Consider the following 23,426-nt stretch of genomic DNA (forward strand, 5'->3'; position numbering starts at 1 on the left):
TTCACTTCAGAATGCTCTGAAATGATTAGAGGTACATTATAAGGTTCTCTACATTCAATCTGAGGTGGAAAAAAAGAAACATACTCTTTTGAATCATTATCATATCAGTGGGACCTAATGCGATGGCTTGCTGGCCAATCATCTCCATCGAATAGCGTCAACTTTATCCATGCTCACTTGTCCTTTCAACGCATCCAATTTTGCATGTTTTGTGAATGTAATGATGCACAAGGTTTGCTTTTTTCATTACAGCCAGAGCATCCCAACAAACCAGGCACACAGACTTGCCTTTCACATTCACAAAGAAGAATTCACTTGCCCATTTTTCTTTAAAAAGTGACACTCCACAACTTTTCTTGTCTTACTCGCCATCCTCCGTTTCAGGCAACACTAGTCTCCTCTCATTGTTGTCACGTGCCAGTCACTGAAGAACATGACACGATGACAGTTGCACTGATATTGTGTTCAGTGACCTTGGTCATGGCCAAGGGCATTTAATTGCACATTTGCAATAATTTTTCCTGAATTAATATTGTGTGGGTGTATTTATGGATTGCCTCGCAGGCCGGACCAAACAGTCTTGCCCGAAGGCCAGGGGTTCCCCACCCGTTTTATACAGTACAATTAGCATAAGCAACTACATACAGGAAGGAGATCCAGCGGTTTCTTGACTGATTATAAACACTGGTCAGTGTTGGCCAATAGGTTAGGCTGTTGATGAAGGTGCTGTCTCAATCCTCTACTGTTTTGGCAGTGGTTGTCCTGTAGAAAGAATAGCTTATCTGACACTAAATACAGCTTTTCAAGGACTTTACTTTCAGTTTATTGTAACACCACAACCCGAGTTGCAACCAACCAAACAACCAGAAATAGCCTCTGTTACACCAGAATTTACAGTCATTTCACACAACACAGGACTGTTGCTATGTAACAAAAAAAAAAAAAAAAAAAAAAAAGAATGGTGATAGGAAGCTTATGTGATGGGTGGCAAGCGATTATTTATAGGGATTCTCAGGTGCATTCTTGTTTCCCACATTCTACTGTGGTCAGCTTATCGTCAAATCATGCATTGAAATGCACAGTGTATTGTCTTTTAAAAAATTACTTATTCATATGCAACAGTCTCAAGCAGTAGGCTAAAATGTGACCGCTAGGACCAGTACTTGAAGCATTTTCCTGGTGCAGCTAATGAAATTATGCCATTCCTTTTCGTACTGTATCCCTGCTTGATAGTAAAGAAGGACAGATGTATGTATGAAATGTATCCATCAAAGACACATTTTACATGAATAACAGTGGGCTGATTGATGTTGCCATCAACATCAATTTACACTCTCCTGTCAGAGAGACTGCAGAAATAGTGGAAACATCCATTGCATTTCGGTAATAGTAACTGTGATTTAACAAAAAACTCAGGGCCTGAGGCTTTTTATAAAAGTTGATGTCAACTAATCACTTGGGGGCTCTAAAAATTCATGTATTCGGTGCTCTCATATGTGGACGAGATTCTATAGTACAACCTTGTCGCTCTTTAAAGTATTGAGTATAGTCAGAGAAATGGAAGCATCGAGAATGTGTCTCAGAGAGAGGCTGGGTTGTTTTTGTTTTTTGTTTTTGTTCAAATTCAGTCTATATAGCATTATATTTATTTAAGATTCAAGATACCTTTTCTCTGTCACATAGTGTTAGACAATTTCTTTCTGTTAGAGCTTGGACAACATGAATAAACGTTTTTTCAGTGATGAAATGAGACCCTTGAAACTCACATAAAACCACATAAGAGTTAAACGCATGTGTGCAGCATGATGTTAAAAGAGAAGGGTCTACTTTGCCTTGTGTAAAATGTATATTGCAGCAGGAATAAAAGAGTTCTTGTAAGTTCTCCTATTTGCAGGGGTACTCTGAAACTACTGCCTGAAAGGAGTGGCTGAAATGAGTCGTGAAGTGGATGTTAATTGTCCTCAGTGATTTTCTTTCGATTGCACGACTGTAAAGTTCTGAAAGTTGGATTTTAGTTGTGCTGGTGATCTTAGCTGCATGCTTGATGATTCTGGTAAGTATTTTCTTGTTTTTTTCAGTAAGAATGTTGTACCGAGATGCAATGTATGATGTGACGTCTGATTCAATGAGTGACTGATATACTGTTCAGCCTCTTGAGGAGAAACATGCACTGTTCGGCCTTTTTGTAGACCTTGTCTATATTTTGTGTGCATTACTGGTTGTGGTCAATGTCAGTACCCGGGTACGCAAAGACATCATCCTGTTCCACCACCTGCCCCTCCAGCTTGAGTCACTGTGAGTGATGTGGTGAAATCTCAGTTGTTCCCCAAGCAGAAGGCAAGCTGATCAGCTGCTCTAGAGATAGTATTGTTTTAGCTGTAAGCAATGCGTTCAGCTGCCACTGGATCATCATTAACAAAGTTTCAGCATATTCAATAACTTAAATGAAAATTTCACACTTATGCTGTATCATTTTTGATAATAATAATAAAAATAATAATCATAAAAATAATAATGTTGCTTCTTTCTCATTACCATAAGCGTGCTCAGGCAAAAATGTTAGTGGATTAGCTTCTGTTTGTCAGCATTGTTCATGTTTACTTTGCTTTTAAAATCAGATGATCATTAAAATTCAGTGCAAAATTTTTACAATGTTGTGATAGCATTGACAGGAGTATAGCATTGATTTTGTCAACAGATTAAATCCACTTAGTGCAGATCATCTGTTTCTTTTGCAAATTAAAATATCATATTTTGTGCCTATCTCACTGACTGGAAGATCATGATAGATTTGAAGTGATATTTTAAAAGAACTCTTGTTACTTCACACATGATCCCATGTTAATCACTAGCTTTAATGCTTCTTGAGTCAAAGCTGATCTAGATGACTATGAGCTATGTCAGGCTTCCTATATGCTTACATAAAACACATCATCCTAACAGTCATGCTAAACTGCAATATCCACTGTAAAGAATAGGATGTGAAATGGTCCTGAATGTGTGAAGGCAAGGAGCACATTGTACACTTCATATGTCTTACATCAGAGGTTACAAAAGTCAAAATGTAAGTTTAGATTAATCATTGGTTCATGTGTTGTAATGCAATGTGGTTTGCGTTAAGAATAACTGTTCTATTGTTCTTCTGGAATTTATTAAAGTTTTTCATGATTCCGTACGTTTTTCGACACGCTTCTTCTCCTACAGTTTTTGTGCTACAGAAACCATTCAAGTATCAAAATGTGCAGCTTTTTAAGGACATTACTGCTTCTATTTTTCTTTTTTCTGTCTGTTATACTTTTTGAAATATTAAGCTTTTTATGCAAAATTTTGCCCATTCATCCTTACGGGGATTTTTTCAAATTTCATTCAGCTATAACTTCAGCATACGTTCAGCTATTGAAACCATTCAGCTATTAAAACGTTCAGCTTTTTAAGCTCTTTCAGCCTTCTGAAGAAAAAATTAACATTGCCGCAAATGGGAAAAGCTTCAAATCCTCTTCAAAAATCCTCGACTTTCAGCCTCTTCTTCTCCCTCATGCTTTGAGCTAGAGACACCATTCCAACTTTAAAAGAGTCACAAAACCTTGAACTACTGGGCTTGTATTCAGTTTTTAAAGATATTGTACGATTTTGGACTGATCACAGTTTTAGTTTGAAGAACTTTTAGCCCGTCTTCTGACTTTAAAATGGGTGTGTATTGCATGAGCTAGAGTGCGTGACATCATCAACTGCTGCACCCCAGAGTGTAGAGCAGCTCCAAAAGTGAGAAAAAAAATTCTCAGCTTATCTGCCTTTTCATCTTTTAAAAATATTCATCTTTGTACCTTTGCCGCTTTTTTATACATTCTGCTTCATGTTCCGCTACAGAAACTGTTCGACTATCAATATGTTCAAATTTTAAAGCTCTTTCTGCCTTTAACTTTCCACTTTTTCAGTCTTTTTTCACCTTTTTAAGCTCTTTCTGCCCTCTTATTCTACAACTTTTCAGCCTTTTCTGCCTTTTTTCTCCTTTTCAAGCTCTTTCGGCCCTCTTGCTCTACACCTTTTTAGCCTTTTCAGATGTTCATCTTTTTGCCTTTTCAGCTCCTTTAAACATTCCGCTTCATGTTCAGCTTTGAAAATGTTCAACTTTTTAAACTCTTTCAGCCCTCTTCAGCTTTTCTGTCTTTCCATCTTTTGAAAATATTCATCTCTCTGCCTTTTGAGCTTCTTTATACATTCAGCTTCATGTTCAGCTACAGAAACTGTTCAGCTATCAGCGTGTTCAGCTTTTTATGCTCTTTCTGCCTTTAGCTTTTCAGCTTTTTCAGCTTTTCAGCAGTACATTCAGCAGATTTCCCTTCGGCCTTCAGCATTCACACTGTATTTTCGAAGGAAATGCAATTTGTCTAGTTATTACAGTCATCACATAATGTGTACGCAAACAAGAAATCTGACCATAGTTGAATTTGCGCTCAATGTACATGGAATAATAAAATAAGCATACAATCTAAAATAAAAAATAAATGTGTGAATGTTGTAATGTAATGTTCAAACCTAGAGAAATCTGTCATTGAAGTCAAGGAAACAGTGTTTTTTAAATATGTCGCTCGAGGGTGGTGGTTCAAGAGTGTGGACCGGCTCTGGTGCGCACATGACTATGGTGGCTATGGTTGAAAATGCTAGCAGAATTCGTAAAGCATTTAGGAAATAATTTATTAAGGGTATTATTGTAGTCCAAACAAATGTGATGTTGAACACCCTTGAATTACGCAGCAGCCATGCTGAAAATCTCAGGTCAGTCTGATCCTGATCCGCAGAGCTATTTGAGGCACACATACACAGACACACAGACACACAGGCAGACAGAGATTCCTTGCATTTATAGAGAGATGATGATGATGATGATGATGATGGTGATTATTATTATTATTATTATTATTATTATTATTATTATTATTATTATTATTATTATATTTATATTGTTAGGGTGCAAGAATCCTTTTGAAATTGCCCAAATCAATCAACACCAAATTGTGGGACAGAGACACACAGTTCTATTAGAAATTAGAAATATTTTTAAAAAAAAATGTAAAAAAACTTTGTACAAATGTGCAGGCTGGGGTTAGGAATATGTTTAGTAAAGCATTTGTAGCACAACCTGTAGGGGGCACCACAAATTCCAAAATAGCCTAACACTTACTGTCCCTGTTTTTGGTTTGCATAGTCTGGTAGTGATGATTAACCACAAATCTGCATTGCCTTATAGAAACTAAATTTGACAACAAAAACATTTGCCAAGGGAACAGAGTAATTCTAATTGACCTGCAATTTGACCCAGGTGATAGGACTCAGGCAAGTGGAAAACTGGCAAGTGACAACTCCTTTTTTAAATTTGACCTTATCAACACCAAATTTTGTATACAGCATTTTGGGACAGAGACACATAAATTATATTCAAATTAGCCTGATCAGTCAAAAAACATGGACACTATCAATCAAATTATCTTTGCAAAAGGCGTCGCTTAGAAGAAATTGACCATAACTCATGAACCATTGCTTGGATCATTATCATTCTTTGTACATAAATTCAGGCAATACGTTTACTAAAGAAATTCTAGCATAACTCATAAAGGCCACCACAGATACCATAAATTGCATAACTCAAAATCAATGCCACTGTTTGAAATGAATATAAATATAATATAGAAATATAATTTTTTTGGTTTGCTTACTCTGGTTGTGATTATTAACCAAAACCTGCAATACCATATTGATTGGTGCAAGGGGGCATATCCTAACACTTGATAAACAATATATTGGTAACACCATCACAAAAAAATGAAAAACAAAAGAAAAACATCACAAAATTTGGAACAAATCATCATACATTTTTGAACATATCTTCCGAGTGAGGTTTGGACCTGGTCTACCAAACAATTTTGAGCCTCAACCAAAAGTACCAAATTTAGGAAAATTATGCCAAAACCCACTCATTGCAACTTGCTGCTTTGCCGATTGGACATCTTGAGCGAAATGTGGGCATTTTGTTGGTATACAATACAGCGTCTTGAGATTTGCTTTTGTTAATCATCTCTGTTCTTTGAGGTGCTGTGTATTAGGCTAAGAGAGTATCAAGTCATGTCAACAACATTTGCGAATATGTCTGGAATTCTGAGGATTGAATGATTTCTATTTGTACATCTTTTCTGGCCTCATCTCTGCAGGAGGAACCTGACCAAGCTGTCTCTGATCTTCAGCCACATGTTGGCTGAAATCAAAGCCATCTTTCCCGGAGGACAGTTCCAGGGGGACACTTTCAGGATCACAAAAGCTGATGCTGCTGACTTCTGGAGAAAATTTTTTGATGAAAAGTAAGCTTCACCTCATCTTCTTCTATTGTAACTTTGAGATGATGCTCTCCTTTCTGCTTGGTCATGATTTTAATCTGTGAGAAAGATAATTTCTTTGTGGATGATTCCTGCAATACTAACACACACACACACACACACACACACACACACACACACACACACACACACACAGAGGAGCTTTTGTGTTTAAGCCCCTTGCCCATACTATCTAGAGCAGGGGGTCTCAACCTTTTGCAAGCTGGGCCCCCCCAAAGCTGGTTCATAGCTGGTACAATATTTGTCTTCTGCAAGTGAAGTTGTTGTGTCAGAGGAAACGATTTATCCAACCAGCACTCGCAGCAAACTCCTTATCTCTGCTGTCACTCCTGGTGGCGTACATTTGTTTGGCCATCACCCTGAACCTTTTTGCGGGACACTCTCTCGTGGCTTGCCCATTTGCTGATAACTCATCCCCGCATGTTCATCTTAAGCTCCTCGCTAGCCTTCTTCCTCCCTCCACCAGGCAGCCTGGCGCTCCTCGGACAGATGCTGAAGCTCAGTTTGATTTTTCATCAATCTCTCACTCTTTTCTTGTCGACAGAGAAACGTCTAGCGGCTGCTTCTCCCAAGTTTTACTATCTTACGACAGACAGTTTGAATTTCAAGTTGTACTTTTTATTTTTTTGCTGCACCGGAGCCATGGCGATCATCAATGTGATACTAACTGACAGAAAACAAGAATAATATGGGAAAAAGGCTAAGGAAAATGTGCAGTGTCAGTGGCCACATCTTTTTCCTCGACTCAAAAAAAAAAAAAATTAGACTCAGCATTTATTTGGAACTGGCGGTTATTTATAAAAAATATACACCTGCACCCGGCGTTTAAAGGGGACCCTGCAGTTAATTGAGACCCGGCTATTATTTGGTAATATACAGTACATTTACACCCCACTCTGTAAGCCTGGACAGGAGCGGCGGCAACCATGTGTATCCGCGATTCATTTGCAGCCTGGACACAGAGTGGTGTGTGTCTCCTCTCTGCTCTGACTGCAGGCTGGGTCCCTTTGCTGCTCGTCACTCCCCCTCTCTTACCCTGTTTCCTGTCACACTCTTCAGCTGTCCTGTCGTGTTTTATAATTGCCATTTTCAAGGCATCACTTATCATCAGTCATTATTTGCGACACAAATGATAAGCATTTATATTTCATATGAGCTCATTCATGCGTGCTTGTGCCCTCCCAGAATTCCCATTGCCCACGCTGGCTTACTTTCATTTTTAAAAATTGCGTCCGTCCAATTTTCCTTCGGGCATCAGTATGAATTTATAGTGGGTCGGCTCGAGTACAGAATGTTATTTGTGCTACTGTCGGAAAACGGGTTGGTTGTGGTCTTAAGCATGGCAGGTTCGGGCGGCCGCGGGTTTGCAAAATAAGACGCGTTCAGGACTCTGATCTAAGTGACCATTCTAATTATCAAGCTAAACATCCAACATGCTAGTTAATGTCAAGGTCTGTGGTGAAAGACGATGGTAAAATATTTCCTTTCTCTAACACTGGATTTATTTATGCCAACAGTTTTACATGAAATCGAATTTTTTTGTGAGCAAACTTGATGTTTCTGATACTGTTCAACTCATCGTACAGTCATTCATAGATGACATTTTTGTCATTTTGTAACTAATTCATGGCAGCTTCAGAGTGACAAACAGACCCACCATCTGTCACTGTGTGTGTGTGTCAGTATTTTCATGTGGATTATAGCCATAGTTCAACTATGCTGCTCAATCAGACTACAGACAACTACAATTGTCTGAGTATCCATGCAGGTGAGAAAAATCAAATTACTGGCCGAAGCATGTCATACCCTGGTACGATAGGCGGTGCTGTACCCATCTCAACTAGTGGTAACAGAGATACCTCCGGCTGACCTCTTTGCGTCACCAGCGGCCTTGGTATTTGAAAAAGATGCCGTACGAAGAGCGAGGAAAAGCTACACCTTAGTACATTTTGTGTATGGGGTACATGATCATTACACAAACTTGATGCACAATGGCGCTCTTGCTTGTGGTGATTTCGGAGGACAGCTGCCGCCGCCGCCGCCACCACCACTGCCCTTCTACTTCCGGCTCCTGGCCAGTCCAGAGCCTGCACAGAACGCAAAATCTGATCCGATCTGATGGAATGTGTACATACAGGAGTAATGCGACTATCAATCCAGTCGGGTCAGGTTATAATTTTCAGGCCCGTTGAGAACTCTACTTGTCTGCTCAGTTTATAGGGCCAGACATCATTATGACCCTATGTAATCTAAAATGTTTTTTGTTTCTTTTTATTGTTTTATCTGGTCTAAAGAAATAACATCAGTATGAGCAGAACAAAAGTTTAAGCTTATCTATGAATTGTCATACATTAAAGGGATAGTTCGTGTTTTTGGAAGTAGGCTCATATATAGTACATATCTATATCTGATTTGTTCCCTACCGTAATCACTGATCAGCACCGCCTCAGTTTGGAGAAGCAGAGAGCCTCTCCAGCCCAGACGCTCAGCTTTGTACTGCAGTTAATGGGGTCCAGAGAAAAAGCTAAATAAACCACCTAAAACAAGGCTCACCTTAAAAAAATCTGTAACAGTTCAAGTGTTCATTGTACAGGGATAGTTCACACTGCTTTACATTGCTGTCAGACCGCCCTTTCTTTTGGCACTACATTTTCTCAACCGTAGAACCTCTGTATCCCTACGCATTAGCGCAACTGGGCAACAGGCGATCTGCAAGCGGCGAAATACAGCGCGAGGCCCAGCTGCTGGACGAGAGATTTACTTTCGATAAAAACAAAACTTAACAGACCGTCAAACCTCCATATCCCTACACATTAGCACAACTGCTTAGGGATATGGAGGTTCTACGGTTGACAAAAATGTAGTGCCAAAAGAAAGGCAGTTCTGACAGCGATGTAAAGCGGTGTGAATTTTCCCTATACAACGTACACTTGAACTGTTACAGATTTTTTAAGGTGAGTCTTGTTTTAGGTGGTTTATTTTGCTTTTTCTCTGGACCCCATTCACTGCAGTACAAAGCTGAGCGTCTGGGCTGGAGCGGCTCTCTACTTCTCCAAACTGAGGCTGTGCTGATTGGTGATTACGGTAGGGAACAGACCGACTGTTGTACTATGACCCCACTTAAAGAAACACTAACTATCCCTTTAACTGTGAATTTGCACATTTTATTTAGTTGTACAGAAACTCTTCAACTGCATTTGTCACAGTTATATCAAAACAGATGCATTGTTAGATAAAACACTCTTTGTCTCGCACATTTTTGTAACTGCTCTTTTATGATTGGACTTTTTGCTTTCTTGTAGGACAATAGTACCATGGAAAGTCTTCCGACAGTGCCTTCACGAAGTGCATCCCATCAGCTCAGGCCTGGAGGCCATGGCCCTCAAATCCACAATCGACCTCACCTGCAATGACTATATTTCTGTGTTTGAGTACGACATTTTCACACGCCTTTTTCAGGTTTGTCAAACCTTTCCAACCTCAAATCTATTGATTTTCAAACAGATAACACAGAGTACTACTATTATATGGTATTTTGCACAACAGGTTTTGGCATTTGTATGCATTGCCTATAATTTGATGTGTTGTTTTTGCACATATGTACTATGACTGAAGTTCTTAATTTAAAAAAAAAATGATGAGGAATGTTTACAGTCTTTCCTTTCTTCATAACAACCCAGATACATGCTATCATCAAATGCTAAAAATGACAACCTTCAAAATAATGATAGGCATGGCTTTTCATTTATGATGTGGCATGAAAATGGGGGAAAGGTATTTCATACCACTGCAAACTTTTCTTAGCGCATAGGACAAACTGAGAACAGAAAACATAAACAGAAGGATTCTTGCAATGTGTGGTGATGTCATTAAATGTGTTAACAAGCAATGCACCTGCAGATTTAAAGCAAAACTCTCGCCAAAATGCAACCTATGCTTTTTTTTGTGAATGTACCCGAGACAAACCTTCGTGTAAAAGCACAATTACGCCTCCTTTTTGGGTCAAACTCATTTTTAATGGGAGTGCTACGGGCACTTCTACAATAGCATCAAAATCGCTATTTTTAAAGCACCAAGAGGGCTCAACACAACATGAAACTTTGCTCATAGTATCACCAGGGTTTCTAAACATGAACTCGAGCTTTTTGAACAACTCACATTAGCAGTTGCTTGTTCTGCTAGCCATCGTAAATACGGTAAATCTTAAAAGTGCCTCTTTCATTGTAATTATGCTTTTACATGAAGGTTTGACTCGGGTAAATTCACAAAAAAGCCTAGGTTGCATTTTGGCAATAGTTTTGCTTCAATATAGATAAATTGTAGTTGCATTTATGCATTATATTCAAATAGATTTTTCAATCTAAATAAGCACTGAAGAAACATCTAAAATGAAAAAAACAAACAATGAAATGTTGTGAGGGTTTCAAGGGGCCACCTGATCAGACAGTTTCTGAACTGCAGGCGTAGGGAGAACATCGAGGGGCACTAGAAGCAACACTTTTGAAAGGCAGATGTTGAAGTGTTCTTGTAGAAGATTTGTAAGTTTACACCAGCATTCATGACAGGATGAGTTGAAACTTGCCTCTACTTTGTCAGAAAAGTTGAGATCCATATACTCCAGCCAACTTGCAAGCATGTGATCCGCAACATTTATAAAACACACCGTTATCATCAGTTTGACGAGATGAGATGGGATTTCAACGCAAAATGACTCTTCAGTGTTTCTGTCAGCTTTCATGCTGCCATAACAGCTACATGTATAGTATTATCTATAAGATATTATGGCTTTTACCTGGCAACTCTTTTGACTGTAGAGCAATGTAAAAACAAAGAATTGGACCGAGCCAGAGAGAAAACAAGGATAAATATCGGAGCAGCATTTCAGACGTAGAGGGAGCTGCGGGATGTGTAAGGACTCTGTCAGGGCCGGTGAGGCTGGGAGGGATTGTGGACCCAGAAGCAGACTTGGGAGCAGAACGATAGTTAAGATATTTATTAACAGTTCAAAAAACACAGGTAGTACAGGCCAGGCACAGGCTGCAGGGGGAAAAAAAAATCAAAAATCCTGGCACAAGTACAGGTAGGGCTCAGCTAAAAATCCAGGGTCAGACAAGCAAAAGTGGTCAATAAACTGACAGGCAATGTTAGGCATAGCAGAGGTACAGTCAGGGTTGAGGCAAAATCCAGGAGTCAAAAACAGGCAGAAGTCAGTGCTTGGGCAGGGAGGGAGAACACAGTCAGCAGTACAAAGGGCTTGGCAAGACAAATGTGGCTGAACAGAAACAGGTTGGCAATGGATAGGCAGACAGAGCAAAGGCATCCAAGAACTTCAGGCAAAGTCTTAGTTAAACAAACAGGCTTAGGTCAGCAAGTTGAAAAAATCCACAAAAGGCAACACTTGGGCAGGAAACTCCTGGAAACAGATGCAATAATCTGGTGAAGCCTGTCAGTCCTGGTGTGTCTTTAAAGCCAAGGGTGAAGAGGAGAGTAGGATCAGGTGTAGAGCAACAGGCAACTCAGAATTGGAATTCTTACTTATCACTCAACCAGGGGGCAGGGCAGAGGGTGGATCACACAGGTCAGCCAGGTCACTGACTAAGGAGGGCCGGTCCTAGGCGGGGGCATGACAGACTCAAGAGGGACGCAGAGTTTGCTGCTTTTCTGCTGGACGAGTAAGGACCCCTGCTTGATATATGTTTCATTCTGTGTTTTAACCACAAGGCTATAGTGGCAGTGGTTACAGTAATACTCACAATAGCGCATATGGTTGTGCATATCTTTGTCTTTATGGCTACTGGTTTGCAAAAGTGTCTTTCAGGTGCTTCAGAAAGGCAGCATGGCAGCACCGGGTAATGATTACGTGGGAACTCTGTCTACCGCGGCACAAGGAATATTGTTTTTTACTGGGGATATATACAGTGATCAGCATGAGGCACTCATCATTGTAATTTAGTTTTATTGATCAGAAATAGAACAATCAGGGCTTATGTTGTTATTTTGAATGCACTGTCTTGGTTATCTGGCATCCTCTGTTACTGTGGCTACAGGCCTGCTCGTGTATGGCAAGCTCCTCTGTGGAGAGGGGTTTTGAGGGCAGGGCTGCAGCGCAGCAGAGAGGAAGAAGGAGGGACCTGGGCTCATTCAAATTTTCTGACTAAGTCCACTTTTTTCTCATAACTCCAGACTGCAGCTTTGAGGCTTTTATGTTACCTTTAGGTAGTATTTGGTTAACACACATAATTTGGGCTCACGTGGCCATTTTGCCTCCTGAGAAACTATTACCTGCCCAGTTAAATCACATCTGTTATTTTGCATTCAGTGACATGCTTTTTAATGCTCCCTAATGATATAAACAGATTAATAAAATATAAAGAATGTAAATGAATAAAATATAATACTAAAAAACACAATAAATAGTAGCAGGGGTATCAACAGATTAAACATCAACATTTAAGTAAGACAATCAGCAGAGGTGGGTAGAGTAGCCAAAAACTGTACTCAAGGAAGAGAGTTGTTGCTTTAGAATGATATGACTCAAGTAAAAGTAAAAAAGTAGTCATCCAAATAAATGCTTGAGTAAGAGTAAGAAATTATTTAGTGAATAGAGGAACACAAACAAGGCAGCCTGTGCATACAGAGGTCTCTGTGTCCATAACTTGCATGTGTGTGTGTGTTTTGCTGAAAATTTGTGTCTAGTCCCAAAGAATCACGCAGTGAAGTGACTGTTAAGCTTCAACAGTAGTTGGCTATCAAGGTTCTTGCAGTGAAGATGTGATCTTTTAGCAGTGAACAGGAGTCCTGCATGACTGAAGAGTCTCTCACAGGCTGCAGATGCTGGAAGACTTGTGTTGACTTTGAGTGACAGTTTCTTGATTTGAGGAAAGGTATGTAAGACATCCATACCTCTGTTGGACGAACATGAAAGGTACCGCTCCAGCTGTTTCTGAGTTTCCTGCCCTGATTGGATGCTAAGAAGTCATCTTCATCAGACCAGCTGCTGTTTGTGCGGACATCATCATCCAAATTCAAGTCAGTGTCCAGGTGATTTTTGAAATAGTCCAAGCCTGCAGCAAGATAAATAGTTTTCAAAAGAATTAGGTGCACACCCTTCTACTATATTGCCTGCCAAGCTGCTGTCTTTGGTATTAAAAGGCTATAGTTTGTCACTGACACAATATAAACCTAAATGATAATAACATTACATAGATTCATATACACTCACTCAGTGCGTTTACATGCACAGCTTAGTCGGATTACAGCCATAGTTCGACAATGCTACTCAATCAGACAACTGCAATTGTCCGAGTATACATGCTGGTGAGAAAATCGAATTACTGGCCGAAGCATGTCAGACCCCATTACACTAGAAGGCACTGTACCCATTTCAACTAGTGTTAATAAAGACACCTCTGGCTGACCTCTTTCTCGTAGGCTGAAATATTAACATGTCAAAGCATGACATAGCTGTTCTTTTTCATAGTCTGTAAGGTAAACATAGACTGAATGTGAGGCCAGGGGTGTTCTGCCTCGTTGGATTCTGAAATGCACGCTGTTGCTTCCGCCAGTGTTTTCTGCTTTCAGTTACTTGTGTGGGACCACGGAGATTTTGTGTGCGGTCATGTGACTGCCTGGCTCCGTTTGATTTGTGAAATGGTGTCAAACCTTGTTAGTGGCGAAGATCGTTTGATTGGCGAAGAAGAGTCATGTGACAGAGCCTGTGGTGGAGGCCTTTGACAAAACAAAACAAACTGTGTAAACACTGTGTACTGAATAACAGATGAAGTAGCAAGTGGAATATATCTCACTGTAATGGAGTAAAAGCAGTGTTTCATCTTCACAAATATACTCACACAAAACATAAATTGCAATAAAACTACTCTTACAAGTACAGTTTATCCAAAAAGTTACTTAAGTAAATGTAACAGAGTACATGTAGCGGGTTACTACCCACCTCTGACAATTAGCCTACATTTTATTCAGTGGGGTGTGATAAGGGACCTGAATAATGCATTGGGAATCACTGGTCTTTGACATGCTTTCCTTATTTGTTTTAACACCTTCTCATCTACATACTTTAGCGATCCTCATATTACCCATCATTCCTAGTGCTGGACTGAGAACCTGTAGCTTGTAAATCTGCTGTTTATGTTCCAGAATGTAATTTAATGTGTCTGGTAAGGACATAGTTGTTTATGTTGGCAATTGCCATTTTTGTGTTCGCTTGTAGTTTTTACTAGTAGTGCAGGAGGATGGTAGAAGCAGTTTCGGCAGTTGGATGTTCTCCACAGAGAAGAGTTGACCAGGGCAGGTTGCTGTCGAAAATTACTCCCTGGTTTGGGATGTGTCGAGATGGAGACAGAGTGTAGATATCGATGGTGAAGCAGAAGTTGTGAGTGGCTTTGGTAAAAGATATTGTGCCAGAGATTATCACGTCAGATATATCACAGTTCGGCTGCAGGAAGCTGGCTTGCATCCATGATCAAGATAAGAAAGTATTTGCACTGTTTGGTGTTTTTGTTCCATTTATGTTCGTGTTCTAGAGGTTTTTGCATGTGTGTGGCTTTATCTCCCTCCTGTTGACATATTACTTGCCACGTTGCTTCAAGATGGTGTGCTAGCGGTGAAGCCTAAAAGCAGTCTTTTACTTTGGCAGAACCTTTGTACATTGCATGTTGTGAAAACTTATATTTTACAGAATCGGTGTCACAATAGCTGTGTTGTTGTTTTTTTTAAACATGTCATAAAGCAAAATAAATTCTCATAGGAAACTTCTGCTGCCATAATGGACTCAGTGGTTCAAAAAAAGGTTAACTAAAAAACAATTCAGTGGTTGGAATCCTGTTGGACGGGATGGCATGGATCAGAATACCCCCATGAAGGTGAGAATAACTGGCTGAACAAATCAGGAAAATGTGCCTGACTGGTGACAGATCAAGTAGGGTAGACCAGGTCTTGTGCAATACTCCAGATACAGTTGTATAAATGTGTAATAAATGCCTCAAGTACCTTATTCTGCATTCTGATCTCTAAAACATAGTGCATATATGTATGGATCTAACTCTCCTGAGTGCATATTCAAACTAATGATATGTAATTGGCCTGCTGTTTGTGTTTTATAAATGATTTAAGCCCTGTTACACATTTTTGTTAGGATGGTATTTCACTTGTTCTCAGTGTCTCACTCAGTAGTTTTGTGAATACTAGTAGTATTTCTTTTCCATCCTGCCTCCTTTGGCCGGGCCACAATCCAGTTTGCTGCTCTAATCAACAAACTTGCAGAGTGGTTAGGGCTTGCTTCATTTCCATTCACGCCTTAGGCCAATAAATCCAGTATGGATGAGTTTTTGTCTCATGCCAACCAGCTACACAGTGAAGGCAGCAGACCATTTTCCCCAGTAATCTCCGCTAACTGGCACGGTTTAGATGAGTGTTTGATGCTCCACCATGTCAATATAACTGGCAGAACCACCATTCGCTCCACTATCTCCCACAGCTTTATGCTGTTACTTCAGGGATCTGATGTGATAAGCTTATCTGTCAATGTCAGTGTTATCAGTGGTTGGTACAGGCAAAAAATAATAGCATTTTTTAAACTGGTTAGTCATTCAATTTAATGTAAAGCACAAATTCACACGAAAATAAGAATCCAGCTATTATCCACCCACTCCCTTGCTGATGGAAATCAAGTGAAGTTTCATGATCCTCAAAACATGTCTGGAACTTCACAGCAAAAAATGTGTTGCAGCATTCTTCTAAACAACTAAAGCAGCTGGGGACTGTTAAACTCTGTGCAACTCTGTCCTGTAGAAAACCACAAACCAATTGTAAACAAAGTCAAACACAACTAGCTGCAGCCCACTGGCTTGTACCCAATTCCTAGTTTGTTGAACTGAACAGATATCTGAAACTTGGCCTCTGCCTTCACTCTCATTCATTTTCATTTGTTTATTTGACAGTCAAGTCAAAATACTGTTTACTGATTTTATGCTGAAATATAAATATGAATGTACAATTCATAATAATGTGTTTAGGTAAAACAAGATGGTCTTTTTCAGCCATGGGGATCAATCCTGAGGAACTGGAATTTCCTGGCAGTGACACACCCTGGCTATATGGCCTTCCTTACCTATGATGAAGTCAAGGCCCGACTTAACAAGTACATCAATAAACCTGGCAGGTATGGTGCTGTGTGTGTATCTACTACCCAACTGAACAAGTACATCAATAAGTTTTGAAGGTATGGTGCTGTGTGTGTATTTAATACCTAAAAACTTGGTTTGAGAAGTCACAAGACACATTCTTAGTTCTTATTTTGATTAAAAAAAAAAAAAAAAAGGAAATTTGATTAAAATGGCATTTTCTCCATATCTATACAATATATACTAAAAATCTAACAATAGTTTAGTCTGGCATTTCTCACAGAAGTCTATATGCAAAGACGGTATGGATGTTATATTTAGATGCAAATTATATCAAGAACACTGTGTAGCTGACAAGAGCATCTAAATCGAATTAATGTACAAAAGTAGGTAAAGAGTAAGTGCATTTCAGTATAATAAACAATTTTTTAAAACACTGATGCATTGCGTTCATCACTTTAATGTTGCACCTGATAAAGGTGGGCCTCATTTTAATGGCTTTGAATAGCTAAATCTGTAAAAGTACATTAGTTGATTGTTATTTTATATTAATAATATAAACTGACAGTGTAACTAGTAAGTAACTTTACCCCTAGTACCCCATAAATATATCATATAAAGTAAAAACTACAATATTGGCTTTCAAAATTTGATGTGTATATAAAGTATTAGAAATTTGAAGGACTCAAAGTGCTAGTCCAGGAACTCAAAATTGCACTTGTACAGTCATAGTCGTAGGGTAAATGTACTCTGTTATTCCACTACCGTGAAAAACACAGGCCTTAGGTGCTGTTCCATTATGTCTAAAGTATCTGACAACAGTCTACATTGCTCTGTCATTACAATAAATAGTCAGAGACAGCTTCAGTAATGGTGCTACAGTAACCTGTTGATCCTGATATTGAGTTATAACGTTATAGCCTCCAATTTCTTTTGCTAGTCAGCCAGCTCAGTATTGGACCAACAAATTAACTTGTTGAAGTTCACTAACACATTAATTAGCCCTAAGAGACCTAATGTATGCTTATATTGTTATTGACTAACATGACTTTTAACATGTTTACCACCAACCCATTTCTGAAACTCCAGTTTTGAGGATTGTGATTTTCATCACTTAAAAATAAACATGTCCGTCAGTGTTGATTCACTATTTATTGGGTGAAAACTTACCAGTGATTCGCTATTATATGTGTGATAACTTACCAATAAGAACGTGTTTTGAGCACGACATTGAGTGAGACAACATATAGAGAGGCAGCTGCAGCATAGCCAAAATAACACACTTTAAATTAAATCATTATATCAGCAATCAGAAAAAATATAACAAGCTATACATATATTCAGCACAGTTCTGAATATCAAAGCCAAGACCCATACAGGTGGATAATGGGATAATCCCTATTGTATTTCATGTCTCACCAGTAGGAGCAGGAGTAGTGGTATACAAATGTCATGGTCATGGGGGCCATCAAGGTCTGACTTGAACGATCTAGGATGAAAAATTCTGTCTTCGATGTGAGATTATGTTGAGGTAATGTTGGCCACCCCTACTAACCAATACCTGAAGCTAAATCCCCACTGATGCAGAATTTCTGTATTTGTCATTCAAATTACACCTTATTGTGCAGACCAAAATGAGATGTTGTTGTAGATGGCTCAGCATAGTACATGATAAAAAACCGCAGCATGTATTTACATGAAAATAAATAAATAAAAATCATATCTGCTTTCAAAGCGAGAACAGTCCACACACCTCATAATGCTCATACATTCACATTTACACTATTGATAATACTGACATACACACTTCACATTTGTCATCATTTGTCCTGTTATTTGCTTTATCATAAAAAATACTTTAAATTCATCCCGTATTTGTCATGGCCTAAGAGCCGGGTCATGACAACATTTTTGTCAAGGGACCACAGCATTTTGTTTTACCTTGTTTCTCTCTATTGGCAATGTAAGAAAACATAGCTACAGAAATTAAAAAAAAAAAAAAAACTTTCTCACAGAGAAGAAGTACTGTATATTTCATATACCATTAACAACAGAGCCAGCTGAGCTTGAATTGCAGTCTTACAGCCTGTTCTCAATCCAAGTGCTTCAAGTACAGCAGCCTGGTCAGTGGCTCTACACTCCCAAACTCTGTCAGTACTCCTGTAGTGTCATTTCTTGAAGCGCTCTAGTATAAGTAGTATAAAGAGCGAGAAACGTCTGAGTCAGGGAGTGGTTGGGGTGTGTCCTTTTCAGGGCTTAGAGACTGGGGTTTATGTCTTGCTTGTGACCAAGAGTAAACAGCGATTTGCTTGTAATGTATGTAACTAAAGTTAGGTTATGTGAATGATGTAACTTTAGTCAGTGACATTAGGTCAGTGACATTAGGTCAGTGACGTCACGTCACTACGTGAAATAACAGTAATCCACATATAACCTTCAAATGAGACTTGTTGTTCATACTTAATACAACATTACTCCGAACATCCATCATGCAAACAAGCCTTCTGCATTAGCCACAAACAGGCTAACCTACAAAGTAAACGAAAAATGTATAAACTTGGTAATGACTAATACTTGATTTCTTCTGCTTTAAACATTTGCTCTAATCAAGCAGATTACAAATTAGTTTTTTTTTTTGTTTGTTTGTTTGTTTGTTTGTTTTTTCCAGGGACAGGAATTAGGTAGTTATCAATAAAGGAGTGTCACAGATCCTCTTTCTTCCAAACATGTCCTTAGATGAAACTTTACTAGACGTGCTTGACTCTCTCTCACGTAGTGCTTCTTTGAGCTTCTTGCTCACTTTTGCTCATCCTCCTGTCCTGATTCTTGGCTTTGGCTCATCGCCTGGCCGTAGTACATGGGGTACTTGAGGGAATACATTAATTGAGCGTACAATCACTTTTTCAATGCTCAGTGATCCCCAGAGACAGACACCAGGACACCAGACACCAGGAGGTGCTCTGCAATCTTTCAACACGGTGTTAACAAAAAACTAATCAGTCTTCATGACAGTTAAGTGTATGGTTGAGTCCTTAATCAGTGGAGAAAGGAGGTCTTGAGAGCTGTGGTGGTGTTGTTGTGACATCACAGCTGGTGATGATTGTTCCACTGTGACAACAAAGCTGCACTCTTTGATTTACTGTGACATCTCAGTTGGTTATGATTGTTTCAGTGTGACATCACAGTTGGTTATGATTATTCCACTGTGACATCAGAGATGCACTGTTTGATCCATTGTGACATCAAAGCTGCACTGTTTGATCGACTGTGACATCACAGTTGATTGTGATTGCTCCACTGTGACATGACAGTTTAGATCAGATTAAGATTAAGATGTTCCTTTATTGATCCTCATTGGGAGCAATTGGTAGATAACACAGCAGTAGACACAGAGTTAAATAAGTAGCAGAACAAGAGTAAGTCTTCAAACATAGAGCCAATATTAGAGATATTGCAAAAGAACAAATTAACATTTTTACTAAGATATATCATAAAGAACTATTAGAATAAAGATAAATATCCTACTAATATGTATATGTGATTCAGATTCAAGTATCTTATTTTTTACTGGCCAAAGTTAGATAGTCATAGTTAATAATTTATAACACACACAATTCAATAAAGCATTACAGCAGTTCATTCACAACTATTTGAGTCTAAACCTTTTTCATACATGTTTGTTCAGTAATTTCTGTGTATAAACCACTTCTCTTTCTGTCTCTAACAGTTACATCTTCAGACTCAGCTGTACACGGCTTGGCCAGTGGGCCATCGGCTATGTGACCAGTGATGGCAACATACTGCAGACCATCCCCAACAACAAACCGCTGTTCCAGGCCCTCATTGATGGCTTCAGGGAGGGCTTGTACGTACCTCTCACTCACTCAAAGTCTCACTGTCTCACACACCCTTCCTCCCTGTCTCTGTATACACACAATAAATAATCAACTATGTCTCAACCAGCCACATTTGAGTCTCCGAAAGCTACTTCCTTGATGAAACAATGTGTTTCTTTGACTCAGGCAGACACAATGATTTCTTTCATCCAGCCAGACCATCTGTTTCATATCTGATATTATGACCTCAGACAATTCAAACATGGTACCCTCCATTTCATGCACTACTTCTCACTCAAACCAACCATCAATCACAGCTGGCTGAGGCTTTTCAAGGAGTGCTGTTTCGAGCTGTGTTTTCTGTGTCTAGCATATGCAGAGACTGGGAGGAGGGAGGATCCAGTTTGATGCACCTTTTCTTTTGTTCTAGAAGGGAGAACCCCAGCAAGTGAGGGGGACGCAGATTCCAATCAGTCCCTCTTTCAAATGTCATCCAATGAGGTTATACCTAGACATGTAAATGCCGATTTGAATGGCCGTGGCAGAGACACCATTCACACTATTAGAACACACTGTGCCATCAAAATGATTTCGAACATATTATTTCAAGGTTTAAAAAACAGTTATGTGAATTCTTTGAATAGAAATGTTTTTTGAATAAATTTTGTGTCAGAAATCAGGACTGATTAAATGGCCGATGGATAAACATTTTCTTTAACTTATTATTAACAGGTACATGCTGAATGCAGAATGTAATGGCAGGATTACAAGTACATTTTTAAGCAATTTACATTTACATTTTTAATTTCTAACACTTCAGCAGATCAGCACAAGTTTTGAAGAATTTTCCAAAATGTGTATCTTTTTCTTTTTTTTAGTTAGTGATCAGAAATAATATAATCAAGAATTAAGTGACATCAACAGCAGGTGATAGTAAGAATCTGCAACAACTTTAATTTAGAGAGCTGCTGAGGGAAAGTTAGGCAGAAACTAGTAAATTAACTGATACCTGATAACCGCTTGTTTGAAAAAATATGATTAATTAATGATTAATGAGTAATAATCAAATTATCAAATAATATTTTGTAAATTTTCTTGTGTTAATTTGGAGGTACTTTCAAGGAAATGTCAAATATGTTGCTTGGTAAGTACCACCTACTAACCGAAATTTGCAGAGATGTAAAATAAGTGTTACCGATACACATTTTAAATCAAATCCCTTCAATTATTGAAATGAATACTTGATAATGTGTTAGATGATGTGATGAACACAACATGATTGATGGAATTATTTTGAGCAAATAAATTGCAGTGTATGTATAAGTGTAAGCTTGTTCAAACTCAAGTTCTCTCATTCACAGCTATTTGTTCCCTGACGGACGCAGTTACAATCCTGATCTCACCGGTTTATGTGAGCCGATGCCTCATGATCACATCAAAGTGACACAAGTGGGTTTGTATGTGTTTCTGAAAACATGCCTCATCTGGATAAGCAGAGTGATGGTCATGTTTCCCACTGGTCATGGAATTTCTTAGTCTCACAAAGCCAAAATACATAATGTGCACTGTACAATACCTCACTTATTTAATGGTATAAAAATGTTCACTTTGACTGAATTTGGTCACATTTTTGTCAGATCACTCAATGAACCAAGGGAGGTTATTTATTTATTTATTGTTTAACACTAGAACAGCTGGAATTCCAACACTACTAGAACAGCCATAATACTTAATAATATATAGTAAAAAATAATAATAATCGAAAAAGCTGGAAACGAAAAAAAGAGCCCTTTTGATCACTGGTCAAAGTCAGATTACCTCTGCTCTCCTCGCAGAGTTAACACACATGGGCTTGTGGCATTTCAAGTGTCCGACGTTTGGCTCCGTTTGCAGCTCTTTCGGACCGGCACTGTCTCCGTCTCCATGTCTGCTGCTGTTGTGGTGTTTGCTTCCACTACTGCCCACCTTGTGTCGACTGCCGCGGCCCCTTTCCCCTCCATGTATTCTGCCCTCAGCTCCTCTGCCAGCTGCTGCAGGACTTCTCTGGGCTCTCCTGCTGCCAGTGCTCCTTGAATAAAATGTGGGCATTGATCCCAGCCAGATCACGGAGACCACCACGGGCCATTTTCTGTACCGCCTTTGACGGAGTATGCCCTCGCCATCTGGTCCAGGACGTCCACGCCGTATTTGGTGGTGTTGTAGTAAATCACAGACTCTTGTTTTGCCTTGACCCCACTAAAGGTGCCCACACCAGTGTGCACGGTGCTCAGAATGCAGACATTCTTCCTCGGCTTTCCCTGGTACACACTCAGAGTCACATCACTTCAGCACCTTTGTATTGGACAGCTCCACTCACTGTTTCACGGAGGGGGCAACTCCCGTAGTTGTTTGCCCATGGTGCCAACCAGGCGATATAATACAACTATATAATGATTAACTGACAGGTAAATTTGCGAAGAAGCGCAGCTGGAGACCGCTAACAAAGTTAGAGAGAAGAGAGACAAAGAAAGCAGCAAACCCCGCGAAAAATGCAACAATAAAACCCGCGAAATTATGTGTGGTCAATGTGACCGCTTATGGCTGGAATAGGTAAAACATATAATATTTTCTTTGTCTTTTGTGTAATTTATATAAGAACTATTGAAAATTAATTAAAATTCAGACACTTTTAGGAAACGTCATGTAAGGGCAGTATTGCATTTTTCCATTCAACAAAGTTATTGCACATATAAATTTGAAAACGGTCAAAATGACCGTCTTGGCCGTGCCAGTGTTGATTACATAAGGTGTGTCGTAAAATGACGTGTTGATGTTACAATGTCGTAAAAGTGATCATCTAACCATGTTAGTCTCATGGGTGTGAATGTTTTTTTCACGTTGTGAGCCCTAACCAATTATAATTAAGTTAATTATATGTCACTATGTGAGAGATACTTAGTTGTAGCTAGTGATGTGTCCATCCACTCAGCTGTAGTGCTTACTGTGACTACTTACTATTAATGTCTTACTGTCTCAAACATTTTTACCAGCCCAACCTGAGGATAATGTATGAAGAGAATATT

General features: G+C 39.1%; 1 protein-coding gene across 5 annotated transcripts in view; it reads left to right on the forward strand.

Annotated features, from left to right (window-relative positions):
- The window catches only part of cblb (Cbl proto-oncogene B, E3 ubiquitin protein ligase), a 128,871-nt gene that overhangs the window by 40,826 nt on the left and 64,619 nt on the right, over positions 1–23,426 (forward strand). For all 5 annotated transcript variants that reach the window (XM_037120431.1, XM_037120432.1, XM_037120434.1 and 2 more), the window contains 5 exons: positions 6,207–6,353; positions 9,692–9,848; positions 16,445–16,566; positions 20,256–20,393; positions 21,726–21,813. In XM_037120431.1, the coding sequence (XP_036976326.1) occupies positions 6,207–6,353; positions 9,692–9,848; positions 16,445–16,566; positions 20,256–20,393; positions 21,726–21,813 (652 nt within the window). The remainder of the gene's footprint in view (positions 1–6,206; positions 6,354–9,691; positions 9,849–16,444; positions 16,567–20,255; positions 20,394–21,725; positions 21,814–23,426) is intronic.

Source organism: Acanthopagrus latus, chromosome 13 (genome assembly GCF_904848185.1).
Source record: "Acanthopagrus latus isolate v.2019 chromosome 13, fAcaLat1.1, whole genome shotgun sequence".
In the NCBI taxonomy this organism is placed as follows: Eukaryota; Metazoa; Chordata; class Actinopteri; order Spariformes; family Sparidae; genus Acanthopagrus; species Acanthopagrus latus.